This window comes from Rhincodon typus, chromosome 19, assembly GCF_021869965.1.
Source record: "Rhincodon typus isolate 14 chromosome 19, sRhiTyp1.1, whole genome shotgun sequence".
NCBI classification, from domain to species: Eukaryota; Metazoa; Chordata; class Chondrichthyes; order Orectolobiformes; family Rhincodontidae; genus Rhincodon; species Rhincodon typus.
This window is the reverse complement of record NC_063350.1, coordinates 16364714-16383698: the sequence shown is the minus strand read 5'-3', so window position 1 is coordinate 16383698 and position 18985 is coordinate 16364714. Positions and strand designations below refer to the sequence as shown.

Genomic DNA, 18985 nt, shown 5'->3' with positions numbered 1-18985 from the left:
AAAGGGTCTCCATCCTGTAGATGTATGAGAGAATGAATGAAACAAACAGTCTCAGGACTGCACTGACTGCCCATCTGATGATAAGCGCAAGCTTAACTCTTACCTGCAATGCGATGCCACTGTCCATCACACACAGACTGTTGTGGAATGACTACCGTAGAGAATTCCCCAGCTCCATTTTTTAACTGTGCTATAACCTTAAAAAAAAAGGAAGATACAAGTTCAACACAAGGTACAAAGTCATTGTGCAGAACACCAGAAACCCAGCATATAGCATACACTGCATGAAAAACAGAGCTAAAATAATTACTTATTAACATAAGCGCTTCACTTGATTACGAAGAGAAGCTGAGTCTTGGACTGTTCATTTAAACTTTGTATTGAACTTCAGGATTAAAAGTCATGCTTCTAAATGTCATATGCAAATATTTTGATCCATGGCCTACTGTTGATAGCGTTGAGCATCCTAACCCTCCATGCTTGCAGAGTTCATTGCAAGTTGAGGCAACAAATGGAAGATGCTGCACAGTAGCGGCAAGACCTACTCATTAATTCATGGCCTAGGTTTAGGGAGATATTGGTCATGATAATGCTACATCTTTCACATTCTTCAAAAACATTTTGTAAAATAAGTACTTTTGTTTTGTTAGTTCACTTCCTAAATTCTTTCCAGCTCAACATTCACTACTAAGAGTGAAGTAGTTTTTGGAGATGTTCTGTTTAAGAAGGAAGTAATCATTCAGGGTGTCCAATAAAGGTAATTGAGAATGGGATAATGTATTTCAGTTCTGTGGATAGATCAGAGAAGCTGATATGAGGGATCTCAACAGAGCAGGTGTTGGAAATTGTTCCCAATAGCATAAGGGACAAGAACGAGGTTTAAAGTGAATGGTGAAAGAACCAAAGGTGACAATGAAGTTCTTGAGGCTTATGGTTAGGATCTGGAATGCATTGCTTAAATGTGTTATGGAGGCAGATTCAATCAAGACTTTTGAAAGAAACAGTGTAATTATTGGGAGAGCAAAAATTTCAGTGTGACAGGGAAAGGGTAGGATGAGCACAAACATGATGGTTGAATGTTCTGTACTGTAACCATTTTGATTTTGAAAGGATTTATAAAATCTTGGTAGTCATTTCTCCTCACTTGCAATTATGTATAAAATGCTCTGAACACATGGCAGAATGTGTCTTTGCAAGTACCAAAGAAAGTATGAACATTTTGCATAATCCAATAAAAATGTGTGTGCCTATGGTGAACTTTTGAGCACTGATATTTGTGACATACTATTGTCAGAGTTTTAAGTAACCTGATGCAAAGTATTTGGCATCATTCCTTCTTGTCTGTGGTAGTGACAGGGGGAGATAATCGTCAACTTCCCTGCTCCTCTGATGCTACCTGGCCTGCTGTGCTCCTCCAGCTCCAGACTGTTATCTCTGACTGCAGCATCGGCAGTTCTTACTATCTCAGATAATCTGGACAACTCTGTTAGGAAAGCAACAACGCCACTTTATTTGGATATGATGGGTTACATTTCCAGATTAAAATCCGAACAGATCTTTTTAGAGCAATCATAATTGAGCCAAATAAAACTTCATCTGCACCCACACTTTAAATTTTGTTCTGAACAATGAACTTTAAACAAAAGTTGATTACTCCCAGCCTCAAAACGAAGAAACAAAGTTACTCACCTTCCCATTTTCAATGTACAAACTGAAGTAAAGGCTTTGTTTTCTACCAACATGGAAAAGTACACCTGACAAACTCCTGGGCCGCACTTCAAGCATTAGCTCATAATCTTTACCCAAATTAAAAGACTCATCTGAAAGAAAATAATATGGCAGGAGACAATTAGAACTGAAAGTAAGTGTTAGTACATTTGAAAGACAAATCAATATTGGTTTCTCCCTCCTAATTACTATCTTGTGAATCTTGCTGGAACCCATCAAACACAGAAGCCAGCTCAGAAGAATTAAGATAAGAAGAGGGCAAAATATAGATTAACTGTTGTTATATTTGACACCTTCCTTCAGAAGTGAATAATTATGAATTGAGCATGATCTCAAAAGACTTTACTTTCTGCCATTCAGGGTTCTAGAGTCAGAAGAGAATACGAGAACCCATAGCAGATATTAATGAGAACTGAGGCATGAAGTTATGGTTTATCAACTGAAAGAAAACAAAATGAAAACATAATTCAGATAGAAGACTGGAAATATGATCATAGTTTTTAAAAAGCAAATTCATTGCATCTCGAAGGGCTGGCTAGTATGAAGTAAATTAGGTTTTTACTACCTATAATTAAATAGCCCTCTGCGACTGAAAAAAATGTTCCCATTTCCAAATTTCGCTCAAAACATGGTGCTACATCATATGTACGTGAAGGAGGATCCATAATCTTTCCATCTAGTTGGAATTTTCGGATACAACCACTGAATTTAGCAGCAGGAATACCCTGTAGAAATAAAAGGCAGGCCTCAACTTTAATCAATGATCAAAACTAATCATCATATCTACATCAAGAACAACTCATACAATCCTTACTATTGAGCTCAATTGGTTTTTTTGTGGATCCTGAATTGATAGCGAGGAATCAGCTAATTTCAGGGCACAACAGCTAAGCTTGGAAGATAACTGCTATCCAGTTCTGCTTGTGGGGACACATCCTTTGACTTTGCTGGATGATGGGAAACAGGCCAACATTCATTGTGCAGGCTTACAGGAAAATGTCTACTTGGGTGAAATGGTCAGATCAAGACCCTTTCAAGCAAAGATTTAGCAACTTCATGTTGATTTGAAAAGATGCCAAACCATTACAAACACTTCAGGGTGTTATGTTAGGATTTCAGGATGCCAGAACAATTAGGCAACGAATCAACAGGTATGATATGACAAAGGCTGGGTTTTCATCTATTGTTCTGTCAGTTTAGGGAGGTTACAGACACAAAACAAAAGAACATGCGGTGAGACCTGCTATCCCATCCTGATTTCAAACTTTCTTCCTGTCACACCAACCTTTGCCTGTCTGTGTCTTCTGCATCATACTCAAATGATTACAAACACATCTGCAATTAACTTAAACAAAATTTTATATACCTGAGCAATCCTCCTTGCTTTTCCTTTTGGTACAGCACCCACATAGAATGGAGCTCTGACGTCTAAAGGAGCTGTGACCGAAATTGTGCTGCTTTGCACTCGGAGACCATCAATCACCAACTGCCCTTGGTTTCTGTCTCTACTGAAAAATATCTAGAAATGATACAATTCATCATCGCAGGCAAATTCTGATGCAATGAAACATGAACTTAACGCATTTTGAACCCTATGCAGGTAATTTTTGTGCGGGAGAATAGAGAACCATTGGCTACTGTTTAAAAATAAGAGGTTGCTCATCTAATTCAGAGGTTAGACATGTTCCCTCAGAGGGTTGAGTCTCTTAGGAATTTTGGTTCAACCATCTTCTCAGAAACATACTTCGAGTATTAAGGCAGAGGTAGATGGAATCTTCATTAGCAACAGGGTGAAAGGTTATTGTGCTAAGCAGGAATATGGAGTAATCAGTTTAGCCATGATCTTACTGAATGGTGGAGCAGCCTCGAGAGGTGAATGGCCTACTTGCACTTCTAATTTGTATTGAGACATGCAAACTTCTTTATTTAAAGCTGATTATGATTGAAGTAAATGTGGACTCAAACATCAATGCACACAGGTTTGGCCATATAGATCATAGAATCCCTACTGTGTGGAAACAGGCCCTTCAGCCCAACAAGTCCACACCGACCCTCAGAGCATCCCACCTAGACCCATCCCCCCTACAACCCACCAATCTACACAACCCTGGACGCTATGGGCAATTTAGCACGGCCAATCCACCTAACCTGCACATCTTGGGACTGTGGGAGGAAACCCACGCAGACACAGGGAGAATGTGCAAACTCCACACAGACAGTCGCTCGAGGGTGGAATCAAACCCGGATCCCTGGCGCTGCTAATCACTGAGCCACCGTGCTGCCCCATGTTTTTAGCTACCTGAAGCGACCATGGGGCTTTAAGTATTGCTTCCTCCAGCTAAGAGTACTCAATATTTGCTAGCTGTAGTCTGGTTCTTCCTGAGCATAGGCAGCACTGCATGATGACCCAGTTCTTTAACCAGTATGGCTGGAAGTGCACATCCAGAAAGTGCGTGCACTTCCTGTCTGTCACATACTTAGCAAGTTGTTAAATGTTTGCAAAATGGCTGCTAAACCGTCAAGTTTCTAAGCCATTGAAGATTGCTTTCTTGAATGCCATTTGACTTTTAGCTGAAATAAATACACAGAATGAAGGTTTATGAGACCAAATAATGAGTCTCTTCTGTTCTTTAGAATGAGGACAGTTTTGTCCTTCAAGCATTACTGCTTTATATATGTGAGCCTGTCAGAAAGAAAAATCTAAATGATGCAGTTCAAATCCAAGCATTTTTATTTCGGTTTCCAATCATTTTAAGATTCATTTCCATTATAAATCTCCCTACAGTTCTTTCTTCAAAGTTATCCCTTCTTTTGTCGGTTATTCCCCAACACAAAGCTATCTCCATCTGAGGAACCCCAATGTGAACTGACTTGTAAACCTTTTCCCAATGTGTGCTTCATCCAGTGCACAGGAGCTCTGTGTATCCTGAAGATTTCAACCATCATGATATTTCAGTGGATAGAACTTAGTCTTCGGATAGTTGTCTGTGATGACACAGATCAAACTGGAAACTATGGATTGAGTTTGCATCTTACTGCTCTGTAGTTCCGTGTAGATCTGATTTCAGGAACACTAAATTTCATTCACCTCTTTACACAAGATCTGGAGTTTCCACTACAGATAGGTGTTTTAAAAAAAAGGCTTGTAATAGAAATTTCTGATCGCAATAACTTTCAACATTTTTTTCTTAATGGCGTAACTGGATAAACTGCAATGAGGCAACAATCTATCTCGTTCCCACTTGTGAGATACCTCGACTAGAGCCTCATGCCCTTGATCTCCAAAAAACCAATGTGTTACACCAGTTTAAAATACCTGACCTGAAACAAGATTATAACATTCTTATATAGCATGTTATATATACCCTCAGAGGAATCCTATAAACTAGTATATATTTAAGATGTATTTGGGAATATAAAGTCAAATCATTGTTAAAATATAATTTCAAATTTGAAAGATTGTTTGGATTTCTTTAATCATAATACATAATGGCTATGAGACAGTGTATGAAATTTGTCTAAATTGATCCCTGGGATGAGGTTGTCCTGTGATGCTGGAGTAAATTGGCTCTATATTCAATGGTGTTTAGAAAAATGAATGACAACTGCATTGACGTGTACAGAATTCTGAAGGTGGCTTGATATGACAGATGATGAAAGATTGTTTCCACTGGTCGGGGAACCGCAAACACTGGGACACAGCCTCAAAGTAAGCAGTCAATCTTTTAGCACTGAGATAAGGAGAAATTTCTTCACTCAGGAAGAATGTGAATCTTTGGGATTCTATGCAGCAGAGGGTTTTGGAAACTTCATCATTGAATACTTTTAAGGCTGTGTTAGGCAGACCTTTGGTGATATGGGGAACAGGCAGAAAAAAATGGAATGGAAGCCCAAGATCAACTATGATCTTATTGAATGGTCCACTCCTGCTCTTGTATGTCATTTTTTTAAATTAGAAATGAAATGTAAATGGAAAATGTGAAGCACTGGTAGTCCGAGGTCATTCTAACATGCAAAAGATAGAAAACAGTTTTAATAACTAGAAATTAACAGATAGGTCACAAATAGAAATGATTTTAAAGGCCTTTCACTCCAAGTTTGCATTACTTACTGTGTGCCACTTCCCATCGGTACACTTTTCTTTACTTGGAATTCTCAATCTTTTCCCTTTGATATCAAAGAGGAAAACAAAACGGCCTTTGGAAACCAAGAGAGCCATGAAGGAAGTTTCCAATTCATTGGATACGTAGAAAAGCATCCCATGGGATGAATTACAGAGAACTTCCAAAGAAAACCTAGACCTGGAAAAGCAACATAAAGAAAACAGCTTGAAGTCTCCTAGTTTCCACAAATACACATTAAAATTATAAAGTCCTCCTATGTTACAATACACACAGTCATAGGGATATACAGCACAGAAAAAAAACCCTTTGGTCCAACTTGTCCATACTGACCAGATCTCAAATAAATTCAGTCCCATTTGTCAGCATTTAGCCCACATCCCTGATCATATATCCATCCAGATGCCTTTCAAATGTTGTAATTGTACCAGTCTCCACCACTTCCTCTGGCAGCTCATTCCATACATGCACCACCCTCTGCATGAAAATGTTGCCCCTTAAGTCCCTTTTATATCTTTCTCCTCTCACCTTAAACCTATGCCCTCTAGTTTCGGACTCTCCCACCCTGGGGAAATAGAGATTTTATAAACCTCTATAAGGTCACTTCTCAGCTTCTGATGCTCCAGGGAAAATAGCCCCAGCCTATTCAGCCTCTCCCTACAGTTCAAACCCTCCAACCCTGGCAACATCCTTGTAAATTTTTTCTGAACCTTTTCAAGTTTCACAACATCCTTCCTCTTGCAGGGAGACCAGAATCGCATGCAATATTCCAATAGTGGCCTATCCAACGTCCTGTACAGCCGCAACACGACCTCCCAACTGCTATACTCAATAACCAATAACAGCAAGCGTACCGAACGCCTTTTTCGCTAGCCTATCTACCTGCAACTCCACTTTCAAGAAACTGTGAACCTGGACCCAAGGTCCCATTGTCCAGCAACACTCCCCAGGACCTTACCATTAAGTGTATAAGTCCTGTCCTGATTTGGCTTTCCAAAATGCAGCTTCTCACATTTTTCTAAATTAAACTCCATCTGCCACTCCTTGGCCCATCTGATCAAGATTCCGTTGTACTCTGAGGTAACCTTCTTCACTGTCCACTACACCTCCAATTTTGGTGTCATCTGCAAACTTACTAACTATACCTCCTATGTTCACGTTTCTATATCCATTACCTTACGTCAGGAATTACCCAAGGTTTCATACAAAGTTTACTTTCATTTTCATAAGTTACACAACTCAAAATACTATCATGAATCAGTATTTATTCACTAACAAGTTAACAACAAAGTATATTTTCCAGACCTTTAGGCCATCAATCAATAGGCTCATACATGACTGAGTTGGCTGAGCTCCAGGGATAGATTGGCAAGAAAAGGCACGTCTGAACATAAACTTGGCCTTACATTATCCAGTGAAACAGTGATGAAGAGCAGGAACTGATCAGATTATTGACAGGTACAAGATTCTGAATTGGAAAGAAGGATGATTCTATTAACAGAAGTCAAGAGTTGATGCACTGAAAAACCAGCTGTCTGTAACCTTTCAGATTTTTTTAATATTCATTCATGGGATACAGGCCAGCATTTATTTTTTATTCCTACTTGCTTTCAGGAAAGTGTTAGTAAGCTGCCTCCTTGAATACTTTAGTCACAGAATTACAGAATCGCTATAGTGCGGAAAGAGGCCTTTTGGCCATTCAAGTCTGCATTGACCCGCCCCCTCAAAACAACATCTCACCCAGACCCAGCCTCTGACCCTATCCCTTGTTACATCACTAATCCACCGAACCTGCACATCCCTGGACACTATGGGCAATTTAGCATGGCCAGTCCACATAACCTGCGCATCTTTGGACCGTGGAAGGAAACTAAAGCACCCAGTGGAAACCCATGCAGACATGGGTAGAACGTGCAAACTTCACAGAGACAGTCACCCACGGCTGGCGCTGTGAGAAAGCAGTGCTAACAAATGAGCCACCATGTCCCCTCCCCACCCCGCAGTGTACAGTCCTTGTGGAGTTGGGAATGAATTCCAGGGTTTTGACCCAGCTGGCAAAGAAGGAATAGTGATACATTTCCAAATCAGGATGCTAGCTGCCTTACAGGGAAGTTACAGATGGCGATGTTCCCCTGCATCTGTTGCACTTATTATTCTAAGTGGTAATGGTTGGGCATTTGGAAGGTGGTATTGAAGGACCATGGTGACTACTGTAGTGTATCCTGTAAATGGTACACACTACCACCGTACTCCTGTAGTTGAGACAGGGAATGTGTAGGATGGTGTGCCAATTAAGTGAAATGCTTTTTCCTGGAAACTGTTGAGCTTCTGGTGTGTTGTTGGAATTGTACATGTTCAACTAAGCGGAAAGTACTCATTTCAAACTCCAGAATTGTGAACAGGCTTTCAATATTCAGATGAGTTATTTGTTTCAAAATTCCTAGCATCTGACTTGTTCTTGCTGCTTTATGTGGCTGATTGAGTTACATTTCTGATCAATAGTAATTCAGGATTTTGAAGGGTTCCGGGGGTGGGGTGGGGGGGAGTGGATCCAGTGATGAACTGCCACTTTGACAGAAAGATCAGAAAAGCAGTTTAGACTTTACATGCAGAGCGATTACAGACACACAGTGTTTATAGTTAGATTTGGATGGGTATATGGGTAGGAAGGGTTTAGAGGGATATGGGCCAAATGCTGACAAATGGGACTAGATTAATTTAGTGTATCTGGTTGGCACGGAAGAGTTGGATCAAAGGGTCTGTTTCCATGCTGTATAACTATGATTGTATAACACGGAAATAATGCAAAAAAGCAATGAAAAGAAATGCGACTGCTTCAACTGAATGGCTAAAGTCACTTGATAAGAAGAAGAAGAAGAAGAAGAAGTGATTTTTGGGAGGATCTTACCTCATTTGGAATGAATCTGGGATATTGTCGTACTCCAGACGGCTGAGATGGGAGCCCCTGAAATAATGAGCATCACCAATAGCTGGCTGTTTTGGCAACTGGCAACTTTCGGAAAGTCGCTGTTTGCTCTCAAGCTTGGTTATTGCCTTCAAGGTTCAAATCAGATGGAAAATTGCGATGATTATTAAACACAAGGTGCTCACAGATATGAAGTAGAGAAGCATTATTCTTTAAAATGAGCTCGACAAAGAAAAAATAAGCAAAAATGTACGCATTTGCCCAGAAGGAGGACTACCGGTTGCAACATGCATGCAAGAAATTGTAGAAAATGTCATTGAATCTTGAGGTACAACATTGAATTGATTTAACCGCAAAGACCTCAGAGTTTACATCTGTGAATGCTTGTAACTTAATGGCCTGGGATAGTGACATGCAAGTGTTTGACTCAAGTTTCATTTACCTGTCTGGATTTCTCCTTTTTGTGCGATCGGATCTGCTGGGGTGGCTTTTCACTGGGGCAACTGTTTAACTCTGCCCCAACCATTACCTCATGCTTCTGGAGATCTACAACTGATTGCTCATTTGAGTCCTCGCTGTACGAGAAAATAAGTGAGAAACACACAAAGCATTCATTTGTTTGCATACACACTGCGGAATGTCAGCGAAAACATTTCTGAATCATTGAATGATTGGTACAGCAGGACATTTAGTCAACAATACTTGTGTTGGCTTTTTAAAAGCATTATTTGATAGTCTCACTTTCCATATATCCTTGAAAATGTTTCCTTTCAGGAATTTACCCAGTTCCTTTTTCCAAAGTTACCTTTGATCTACTTCCACCAAAACTAAGTTGAAATGTTCGTATCATGATGATATTTTAATATCATAAGAACTAACTAGGAGGAGGCAGCAATTCAGCCCCTTGAACCTGCTCTGCTTTTTGATGGCTGATCTCATCTCGATCTCAACTCTACTTCCCTGCCATTCCCTATAATCATTCAACCTATTACTAATTAAAAGTCTGTTTGTGTCCTCCTTAAACTTACTCAATGTCCCAGCATCCATCACACTTTGAGACAGTGAATTCCACATATTCACGACCCTTTGAGAGAAGTAACATCTTATCTCAGGTTTAAATCTACTACTCACATGTTACAATCACTATTGGACTCCAAAGCCACTAAATTACTTCCACGCTGAGCTCTCAGCTATTGGCCTGCTACTTTTATTCATTGAAATCCAATGCCAGTTCAAGAAACATGATCGTTTTATAAAAGGTGCTTTACGGCCTCCCTGGCTCAACATAGAGTTTGACAATTTCAGATCATTATCTCTTCCCAATTCATTTTGCTTTGTTTTATTTGTGTTTTTGGATTGAAGCTCTTTTTTGTGACAGTTATAGATTAGCCATTTATACCTCCTCTAGACTGACGTTTGTTTCTTGTTCTATTACCACCTCCCTTCTTCTGACACACACATACCATTTGTTTTACCATTCAGTCACCCTTGTCTTCCATTCTATTACAGCTGCACTCTATTGTCCCCTTCTTATTGCTAATACCGATAAAAAGAAGTTATCTTGAACTGCAGTGTTGAATTTAATGCTCCACTAGTGTGGGAGAGCTGCCACATTGTTGTCAAGCTGATGCTGGTTAGAAACAAATGGGGAAAGACCAAAATGTGTAAAAGTTTCTTGTGAGAGGCCTGAAGCAGCACGAGTGCTCAACTGAACCTCACAAGGAGAGGGCAGCTTCCCCAAACCCTATGAGACCCTCCCAAAACCATCTCCCTATGTCTCACACGGAAGCAGGTGAGTAACTAAGGGTTCTCCAAGCTCCTCCTTTTCTCACCTGTTTCAGGTCAGAAGTAGACCAGTCACATTCAAGTAAAACCTGTCTTCAGCCGGTGAGATTGTTTAGCATTTGTTCCAAGCTCTGCAGCTTTAAAACTTACAATGGTTTTAAAATCAACCCCATAAAACATACAAGCAACACAAGGACAGTGTATTCTGTCATGGTAACCAAATGAACATCAGGTTTGCCAACCTTTGTAAATGCAAGATTCAACAGTTCAGTATTTTGAGAAGAACATTTGGATTATATTAAGCAGTGAAAAGCAATTAAATAAGGCACAGAATGAAATTTGTTGCACATCAAGTGACATTTGTAATTGTGTTTTGTAAAACTTAAAGAAGTACGGTGCTTTCAAACTCCAATTATTCAACGCAATAATCAACCAACTCTTATTACTCAGCCTCATAAACGGAGCACTGTTTCTATGAATCCTGTAGGTTCTCATAACTCACCGATAAATGAAAACATTGCTGATACAACCAGTCAGGTTGGCATCGAGATCAGTCCCTGGCACACCACCAAGGTAGACCTGCCCCTTCTCAATCTCTCTAGACTGGCGTCGTTTTCTCTTCGGTAATTTTGACTCCTGCTCTTCCTGATCATCAATGGTCATTTTAATCCTTAGAGAGGAAAGCAAAATGATAATGCTGAGTTCTGACTGCAACTTCAAAGAAGTATTTCACCAGATGCAAAGTAACACGAAATGTCCTGATGTTGCCAAATGTACAATAGGAGTTCTTTCGTTGAAGGAGACCAAGAAAAGATTAAATCCAAACTGCTGATTATAATCACCTAGAGATCCTACTTTGAATCTGACCAGGATTAATTTTCTGGTATCTGATATCTGGTATCTTAAAGGGGGACTTAAAAGGAAAGTTTAACAAGGAGACGTGATAACTCTTGTGGCCAGCATAGACGTAATGGCACGCTGTCTTCTCTCTGAACTGTAAACAACTATTAGATTCTCTAAGGAGGGGAATGTCCTGTTCACATATCTGATATGTGGCAACAAGATATGGAATGTTAGTTATGTGTACCAACATATTTCTATGTCAAATCAGAACAGCACATTCCTTTAAAGGCACTATGAGAAAATAGTTTAGATCCAGACTCAATGAAATCAAATTTCAAAAAGACCTAACAATTGTTTCAATTAATTCTATAAAACAAAAAAGATAACTAGTTAGTTCTGTTGATACAAAACTATTTACTTTTTATGCTAAGGAACCGAGGAAGGGCGAGATACTTTCCTGACAGGAATTCAAATTTAATTCAGTCGTTTGGGACTGAACCGATTCCAGTTGTAAGGAAATTTTGCAAAATGGGTTTGGGGAAGTCAGTTCAGCTTAGATAGCACAGGCCTCCAAAACCAAAGTGCACTTAATTTACTATCTAATTAGCAATCTCAACCCTGAAGCTACAGGGTACAAAATTAAACACGAACACAGTGGAGATTGGAGGCCTTGTGGCACAGAGAGTAGCTTCTCTGGCCCTGAACCAGGCATTGCTGGTTTGACTTGAGGACCAAGGAAGGTACATCCATTATGTGAGAAGGAGAGGCACAAAGGAGGTGAGGTAGCTGTGTTAATAAAGGAGTTAATCAGTGTGGTGGTGGTGATGATGGTAGTGGTAGAGATACAAGTTCAATGGTTCATGATGCAGTATCAGTATGGGTGGGCATAAGGAATAGCAAGGAAAATAAGTCACAGGTGGGAGTTGTCAAAGGCCCCCAAAAAGTTGCCCTATCGTAGGACAAAGTGTAAACTGGGCAACGATAGAGGCATGAAGGAGATTACAAATGTCATAGGTGTCTTAATCTGCATATTGACAGGACAAATCAAATGGGGATGGGTAACATGGAAGAGGAATTGAAATGCATCAGGGATCGTTTCCTGTAGCAGTACAATGTACAACATACCCAGGAACAGACTACTTTAGACTTAATAATGTGTAATGAGGAAGGATTAATAAGAGATTTTGCAGTTAAGGACCCTCTGCAGGGAATGATCACAAGTGGTAGAATTTCAAACTCAATGGAAGGAATGGCAGGTTAGACAAACAGGAGGCTGGAAGAACACAGCAGGCCAGGCAGCATCTGGAGAAAGGAGCAACTTTGAAGAAATTCTTTGCCTCTCTCAGATGTGAACTCCGTGAGTCCCTTTCTCACTGCCTCACTTTGAAGAAGGAACTGGGAATTAAGAATGGGCAATAGTGAGATAGCAGTTTGCATCGGTCTAATGGAACTAAAGGCAGATGAGTCACTAAGATCTGTCAGCCTGTACCCACGGGTTTTAAAGAAAGTAGCTTAAAATATTGGAAGAAAAACAAAGTTGCTGGAAAAGCTCAGGTCGGGCAGCATCTGGAAAGAAAAAAAGAGTTAACGTTTCAGGTCCGGTCACCCTTCCTCAGGACAGGGGAATATTGGAAGCATTGGTTGATATATTCAAAACCACTCCTTTATTCTAGGAGGGTTCTAGTGGATTGAAAAACACTCTGATGCCCCTGTTCAAGAAAGGAAGACTGAACTGGCACTGGAGAGAGTTCAGAAGAGGCTCACTTGACTGATTCCTCAAGATAAAAGTCAGAAGTCAGACTTCTGACTTTGCCCACCCCCAGTCCAACACCAGCATCTCCACATTGAGATAAAACAGTTGATTTGTCAAGAATGGCAAAACTGTTTTGCTCTTTACTCATTAGAGTTTACGAGAATGTGGGGTGATATTACAGAAACACACAAGATTCTGAGGGGGCTTGACTGGGTAGATTTTGAGAAGATGCTTTCACTTATGGGGGCATCTCAAACTAGGGGACAGAGTTTTGAAATAAGGGGTCATTTGTTTAAAATTGAGATATGAAGGGTTTTTTTTCCACCCAGAGTGTAGCCCGTGTCTGTCCCGATTCTCTACCCTCAAGAGTGTGGAGGCTAGGTAACTGCAAATTTTTAAAGGAGGATATGGATGAGCTTTTTGAGATATTGAGGAGTTGGCGGCTTTGAGAAGCTGGCACCAAAGAGGAGAGGGGCCCGGGACAGGCTTGAGGGACCAAATGGCCTACTCCTGTTCCTATTTCTTCTGTAAATGGGCTGGTTATCAACCTACAAATCCTTCCAACAGATACCAATGACAAGCAGCATGAGCAAGAGAGTTTCCTAGTCAGCCACATGTTGGAAATAAATGTTGAGAACTTCTGGCATCACAATCCAAAGTTCCGGACTAAAACGTGTATGTTAAGTGTAGGTCATTACAGCAATTAAGACTTTTGAGTGATTTGTAACACATCACCTCAATATGCACTGAGACATATGGTTCACAAGACTCGAGGGATTGGCTATCCACCTGACTATGCTACACCCGATCATAAGTGTCCAAAATTGTAAGAGTTCCATTCGTAAGCAGTTATGCCCCTCATCTTATATAGCACAAAAAGTGCAGGAACAACACAAGAAGCGTCAGGGTGAAATACCTCATCTGAAAGAATAATTAGAAAGAACCGCCTGGCAACAAAACTCGTCCAAAACTTGTAGAACTTTTCTGGGCAAAGGGATATTTTCAATTATTGCAATGGATAAATAACTATACAATAGAATTTCCTTTTCACAGATGCTATGTATTTCTAGAAATCCTCTGCTTTTTATTGGTTTTAGCTTGTTACCTTTAGAAGTCTTGAAAGTTATGAAAGCCAAATAACTTACTGTTCATTTATGATGGAGAAAGAGACATAATGTGGGCTCCCATCTGTATACTCAGTTGGACTTTTAACTTCAGTATTAAACACCTTAAGTGTCACTAATCCCTGCTTCAGAGATACTTGACAGTTTCCTTCCTAATATAGTAAAGAAAAAAGATGGTTAAGTTCACCAAGAGGCTAACTATAGTCGTATATAAAGTTAAGACCTAAATTGTTACAGTGTGCCGATAACAGAACTGCACTATTCCAGAAGCTGTCACCAAGGTGTAACTGTCCAATTAAACTAACAAGATGGTAAAGGAAATATGTAATTCACACCAGATTCCATCATTGAGGGAAATAAATATTTATCATAAGCAAACTTATCCATTAACAACTGGGAACAAAAAAAAAGCATTATTAATTTACTACTATATGACTTAAACTATATCCCTTTAAAATCTCTCTCACATACACATCCACTCATGAATGAGACAGACAAAACAGACATTTGACTCGAATATTACGGTGTAAAAATATACATAGAGAAAAAAATTCTGTAGACCAAAAGTCCAGACTGTAAGCTGGGGAGTTATTTCTCACAGTTCCTTTCATTTTAGTTATGATAACGCAATGTTGGACCACAGCGGTTTAAGGCAGTAGCTCACCACCATCTTCTCAAGGGCAACTAGGAATGGGCAATAAATGCTGGCCCAACCAGTGATGCCTACATCCCATGAATGAATAAAAAACACATAATCTGACTTGATCAAATTGCAGGAATAAATTCTTAAGGTATTTTTTGGTAATTTAGTGGTGTTCAATTCCCATTTTCCAGTTTATAGTCCATAACGAAATATATGTGGTCATTTATACTAACAAAACTGGATCTGTTAAACCATCTGTGTCTGCGCTGGAGTTTGAATATTTCTATAACTTCGCATATTTTAACCATGCATGGTGGCACATTGTCATTCTAATCTAGATGTGTCATATGTCCTGACTAGTTGAATCTCAAAATCAAGCACGTACTTCTGGGACATGAATTACTTCATTGCATCAGCACCATCAACAAATAGACAAAACTTAATTTAAAAAAAATATATATACTGTGGACGCTGAAAATCTGAAACACAAACAGAAATTGCTGGAGAAACTCAGCAGGCCTGACAGCATCCATGGAGAGGAAGCAGACCTTCTTCAGAACTTCAGTTCAGTTGTGAAGAAGGGTTACTGGACCTGAAACGTTAACTCTGCTTTCTCTCCACAGATGCTACCAGACCTGCTGAGTTTCTCCAACAATTTCTGTTTGTACGAGTAAACTTTATTCTTTGTTTTGTTGAAATTGAGCAAAATCATTGCAAATTCTGACACGAAAAAGGTACAAGTCAACAACAGATATTTGGGATTTGAATTCCTTGATTTTATGAACTCCCAACTGTGTTACCAGGGTTTCAGGCAAATATCAAGCATGAAAACTCAAGGAAACACTGGCACTGAGTGTGCTACGCACGTTAGTATGTTACATCCAAATTCTTGGTATTTCAATTCCAGCTTGCCCAAAATATCTATATTTGCTGATTCCATGCCTCATTTACCCTTGGATTTATGAGGGGCATGTTGAGGGCAGAGTGTAGGTTCAGCAACTGGACTTGTCAGTAAGTTGAAGTCCTGCTCTGCCCTAACTTCCAAGAAATTGAGTCCTCAAGATTCTAACCTTTTGCACCTTTCTAGTGGTAATCGCTTCCACCCTTTGTGTGACCAACACAAACTGTTAACATTAGCATTTCTCATTAACGCTTCACATTTACCGGCAAGGGGTAGTAAAACATCAGGGCATTCCGCTGCTGGGTCTGGAAGCCAAATCCTGAAATGAAGTTGTTGCGAAGCATGGGGACCTTCTGAGGGATCAGGCTCAGATATCCCTGGCCTTTGAAATCTGCGGAACGTGACACCTGAAATGAAATACACAATGAAGTCAGAGGGAAGTAATGTTAAACCACTGTCAGGAAAAACATCGTCAACAGCTTCTTAACCCGGCCGGTGCGTACATTTAACTAAGGAAGAAAGCATAAAGGTATAATAATTATAATTGCCTTTCCACAGTTTTTGTGGCCACTTCTGTTTTTCTCTTCCTTCCCTTCCCAATAAAACAGAAACACTGTTTAAGTCAGACATAATATCCAAAACTCTCCCACATCAGTCTCACGATTTGTTTTAATTGGATGGCTTTAATGTTGCAAACTGTGAGAGTCTTGAAAACAAACAATATGAATTACTGTATAGGTTTAAACACACAATGATATGTTACATTAACATCATTTTCTTTTCCTAACAGCTATTATTGTCTATGAACTTTAAGCGCTCAAACCTAAACTCAACCTGATGTTTTACAGCGTTACATTTTCTTTTCCCAAGATTACACCTGAAATTGTTCAAACAAGTTTGTATTATTTTTTAATGTGCTTGTATCAAATTTGCTTGCTCTGCTTTACTAATAAATGGCATTAACTAATCTAAAATAAATAATTCAGTATTTTAATAGAGTTCGAACTTGATACCTGAAATGATCACCCATTAGCTGGAATGACAAGGACTCAAAGGCTGCACACAGTACACATTAGAATGAATATACCTGACCAGGCAGCATAAAAATATACTCAATGAAACAGTGATAAAATATGGAGGCTGTGCAACTTGGTACGAAAGTTAATGTACTCTGGGACTTGCGAAAGTATTCTAAAAATCTGAAAGCACTTGTTTTCCCCCGCCTCTACAGTCAGAAGTTTTATTATTAGCTCTTGGAATGCAAGCATTGTTAACATGTATTGTCTATCCTGAACTAGTTTTGAGGTGATAGTAGTGAGTCACCTTCTTTAACTGCTGCACACTATGTGGTGTAAGAAGCCCCCACAGTGCTGTGAGGAGGGGAGCTCCAAGGTTTTGACCAATAGAACTGTACTGTTGCACGTTTAGGATGGTGCGCGAGTTGAGAGGAACACATGGATATGTATCTGCTGCCCTGTCCTTCTAGGCAATAGAGGCAAAAGCTTTGGAAGTACTGTAGATAGAAGTTTGGTGAGTCGCTGTAGTGCATATTGTCGAATGTACACACTGCTGCTACACAAAGTGCTGCTGATGGAGGGGATAAATACTTAAGGGGTAGATGCGATGTCGATTGAGTAGGCCATTTTGTCATGGTTGTTGTTCCTGTTAGAGATGCATTTGCTCCGGCAGGTGGAGAGTATTCTATTCCATCACATTCCTGATGGACTTGCGCCACGTAGATGGTGGACAGACTTTGGGGAGTACTGATGCAAGTTACCTGCCAGAACATTTGCAGTGTTGGACCTACTCTTGCAGCCTCAGTACACATATGGGAATTCCAATTAAATTTCTGATCAATGGCAATCCCAGGATTTTGCTGGCAGAGGATTCAGTGATGGCAATACCATCGAACAACAAGGCAAGGGGTAGAGCTGAGGACTTTAGATCTTTTCTCATTGGATATGAGCAGTTGCTAACACCAGAGGGACAAATCTATGTATCATTTATTGTCCCAGAATTGTTGCAGACAAGCATGAACTCTTTCAGTATCTGAGGTGTCACAAGCAATGCTTAAAATCAGCATCAAACATTCCCACTTTCTGACTTTATGATGGATGGCAGGTCATTGATGAAGCAGCTGAAGGTGATTGGACCTAGAACGCTAACCTGAGGAACTCCTGCAGAGATGTCCTGGAGCTGAGATGATTGGCTCCAATAATCGCAGCCAACCTTCTTTGGTGTTGGCCCCAGCCTGTGGAAAGAACCTCTTCTCTCTGCCCAGTTGCCACCAACTTCAATTCTACCAGGGCTTCTTAATGCTACTCTCAGTCAAATGCTGCCTTCATGTCAATGACAGTCACTTCCATGTAACAAATGGAATTTAGCTCTTTCTTCTGCATTTGAAGAAAGACTGGAACAATGTTTGGAGCCAAATAGAATCAGATCATCAGTGAACAAATTATTAATGAGTCAGTCCTGTTGGTGGCACTGTTGATGACACCTTCACCCATTTCCATAATGGCTGATAGGAGACAGATGGGGCAGTCACTGGCCGGCTGGGATTAGACCAGCTTTTTGTGATTTTCTAACAATCATACAATTACAGACACACAAAGGGACTCACAGATAGAAAGGGAATGGTAAACACTGGTAAGTTGGACTGCGCCGCCTGTTTATTTATCTGCGAATGAAAATCAATAAGTCTTTAACAGTTGCCAAACGGTGACAGAATCAATGGCACAAGTACTGAAATGGTTCCATTTCTTGTTTGTAGCCATTTAATAAGAATGTGTCAAAGGCAGGACTCACCAGCAAGTTTGTAGAACACCCATAACTGATCCCAATAGTCTTTTCACGTTTCAGATCTAAATTTTTGTCCAGAGCCTTCACGCTGCGCATACAGCCTTTTATAGAGCCACCTGTGGGGAACTGGCTCCTCAGACTGCAAGAGGAAAGCACAGTCCATTTAAGAAAATAGTTATTAGAAAACAAACCTCAGATATTGCTTAACTGTGTGGATCAGAACAACACTCAGCTATGTCTTCTCACACCACAAAAAACTTCATAATTTTTTTTAAAAAAAATTTGCAGTGCATGGTTTATAAATACCACAGGAGAAAAAGACAGGGTTTTGAACATTCAAATGGGCTCATTTTTATAGC

General features: G+C 39.9%; 1 protein-coding gene across 1 annotated transcript in view; it reads right to left on the bottom strand.

Annotated features, from left to right (window-relative positions):
* Window positions 1-6: 6 nt before the first annotated feature.
* The window catches only part of LOC125485503 (laminin subunit alpha-4-like), a 40715-nt gene continuing 21736 nt past the window's right edge, over window positions 7-18985 (bottom strand). The window contains exons 11-21 of the mRNA XM_048608548.1: window positions 18633-18765; window positions 16088-16231; window positions 14302-14432; window positions 11063-11230; window positions 9218-9350; window positions 8758-8903; window positions 5840-6029; window positions 3095-3247; window positions 2294-2453; window positions 1690-1820; window positions 7-197 (exon numbers count right to left, since the gene is read on the bottom strand). Coding sequence (XP_048464505.1) covers window positions 93-197; window positions 1690-1820; window positions 2294-2453; window positions 3095-3247; window positions 5840-6029; window positions 8758-8903; window positions 9218-9350; window positions 11063-11230; window positions 14302-14432; window positions 16088-16231; window positions 18633-18765 — 1594 coding nt within the window. The 3' untranslated portion in view covers window positions 7-92. The remainder of the gene's footprint in view (window positions 198-1689; window positions 1821-2293; window positions 2454-3094; window positions 3248-5839; window positions 6030-8757; window positions 8904-9217; window positions 9351-11062; window positions 11231-14301; window positions 14433-16087; window positions 16232-18632; window positions 18766-18985) is intronic.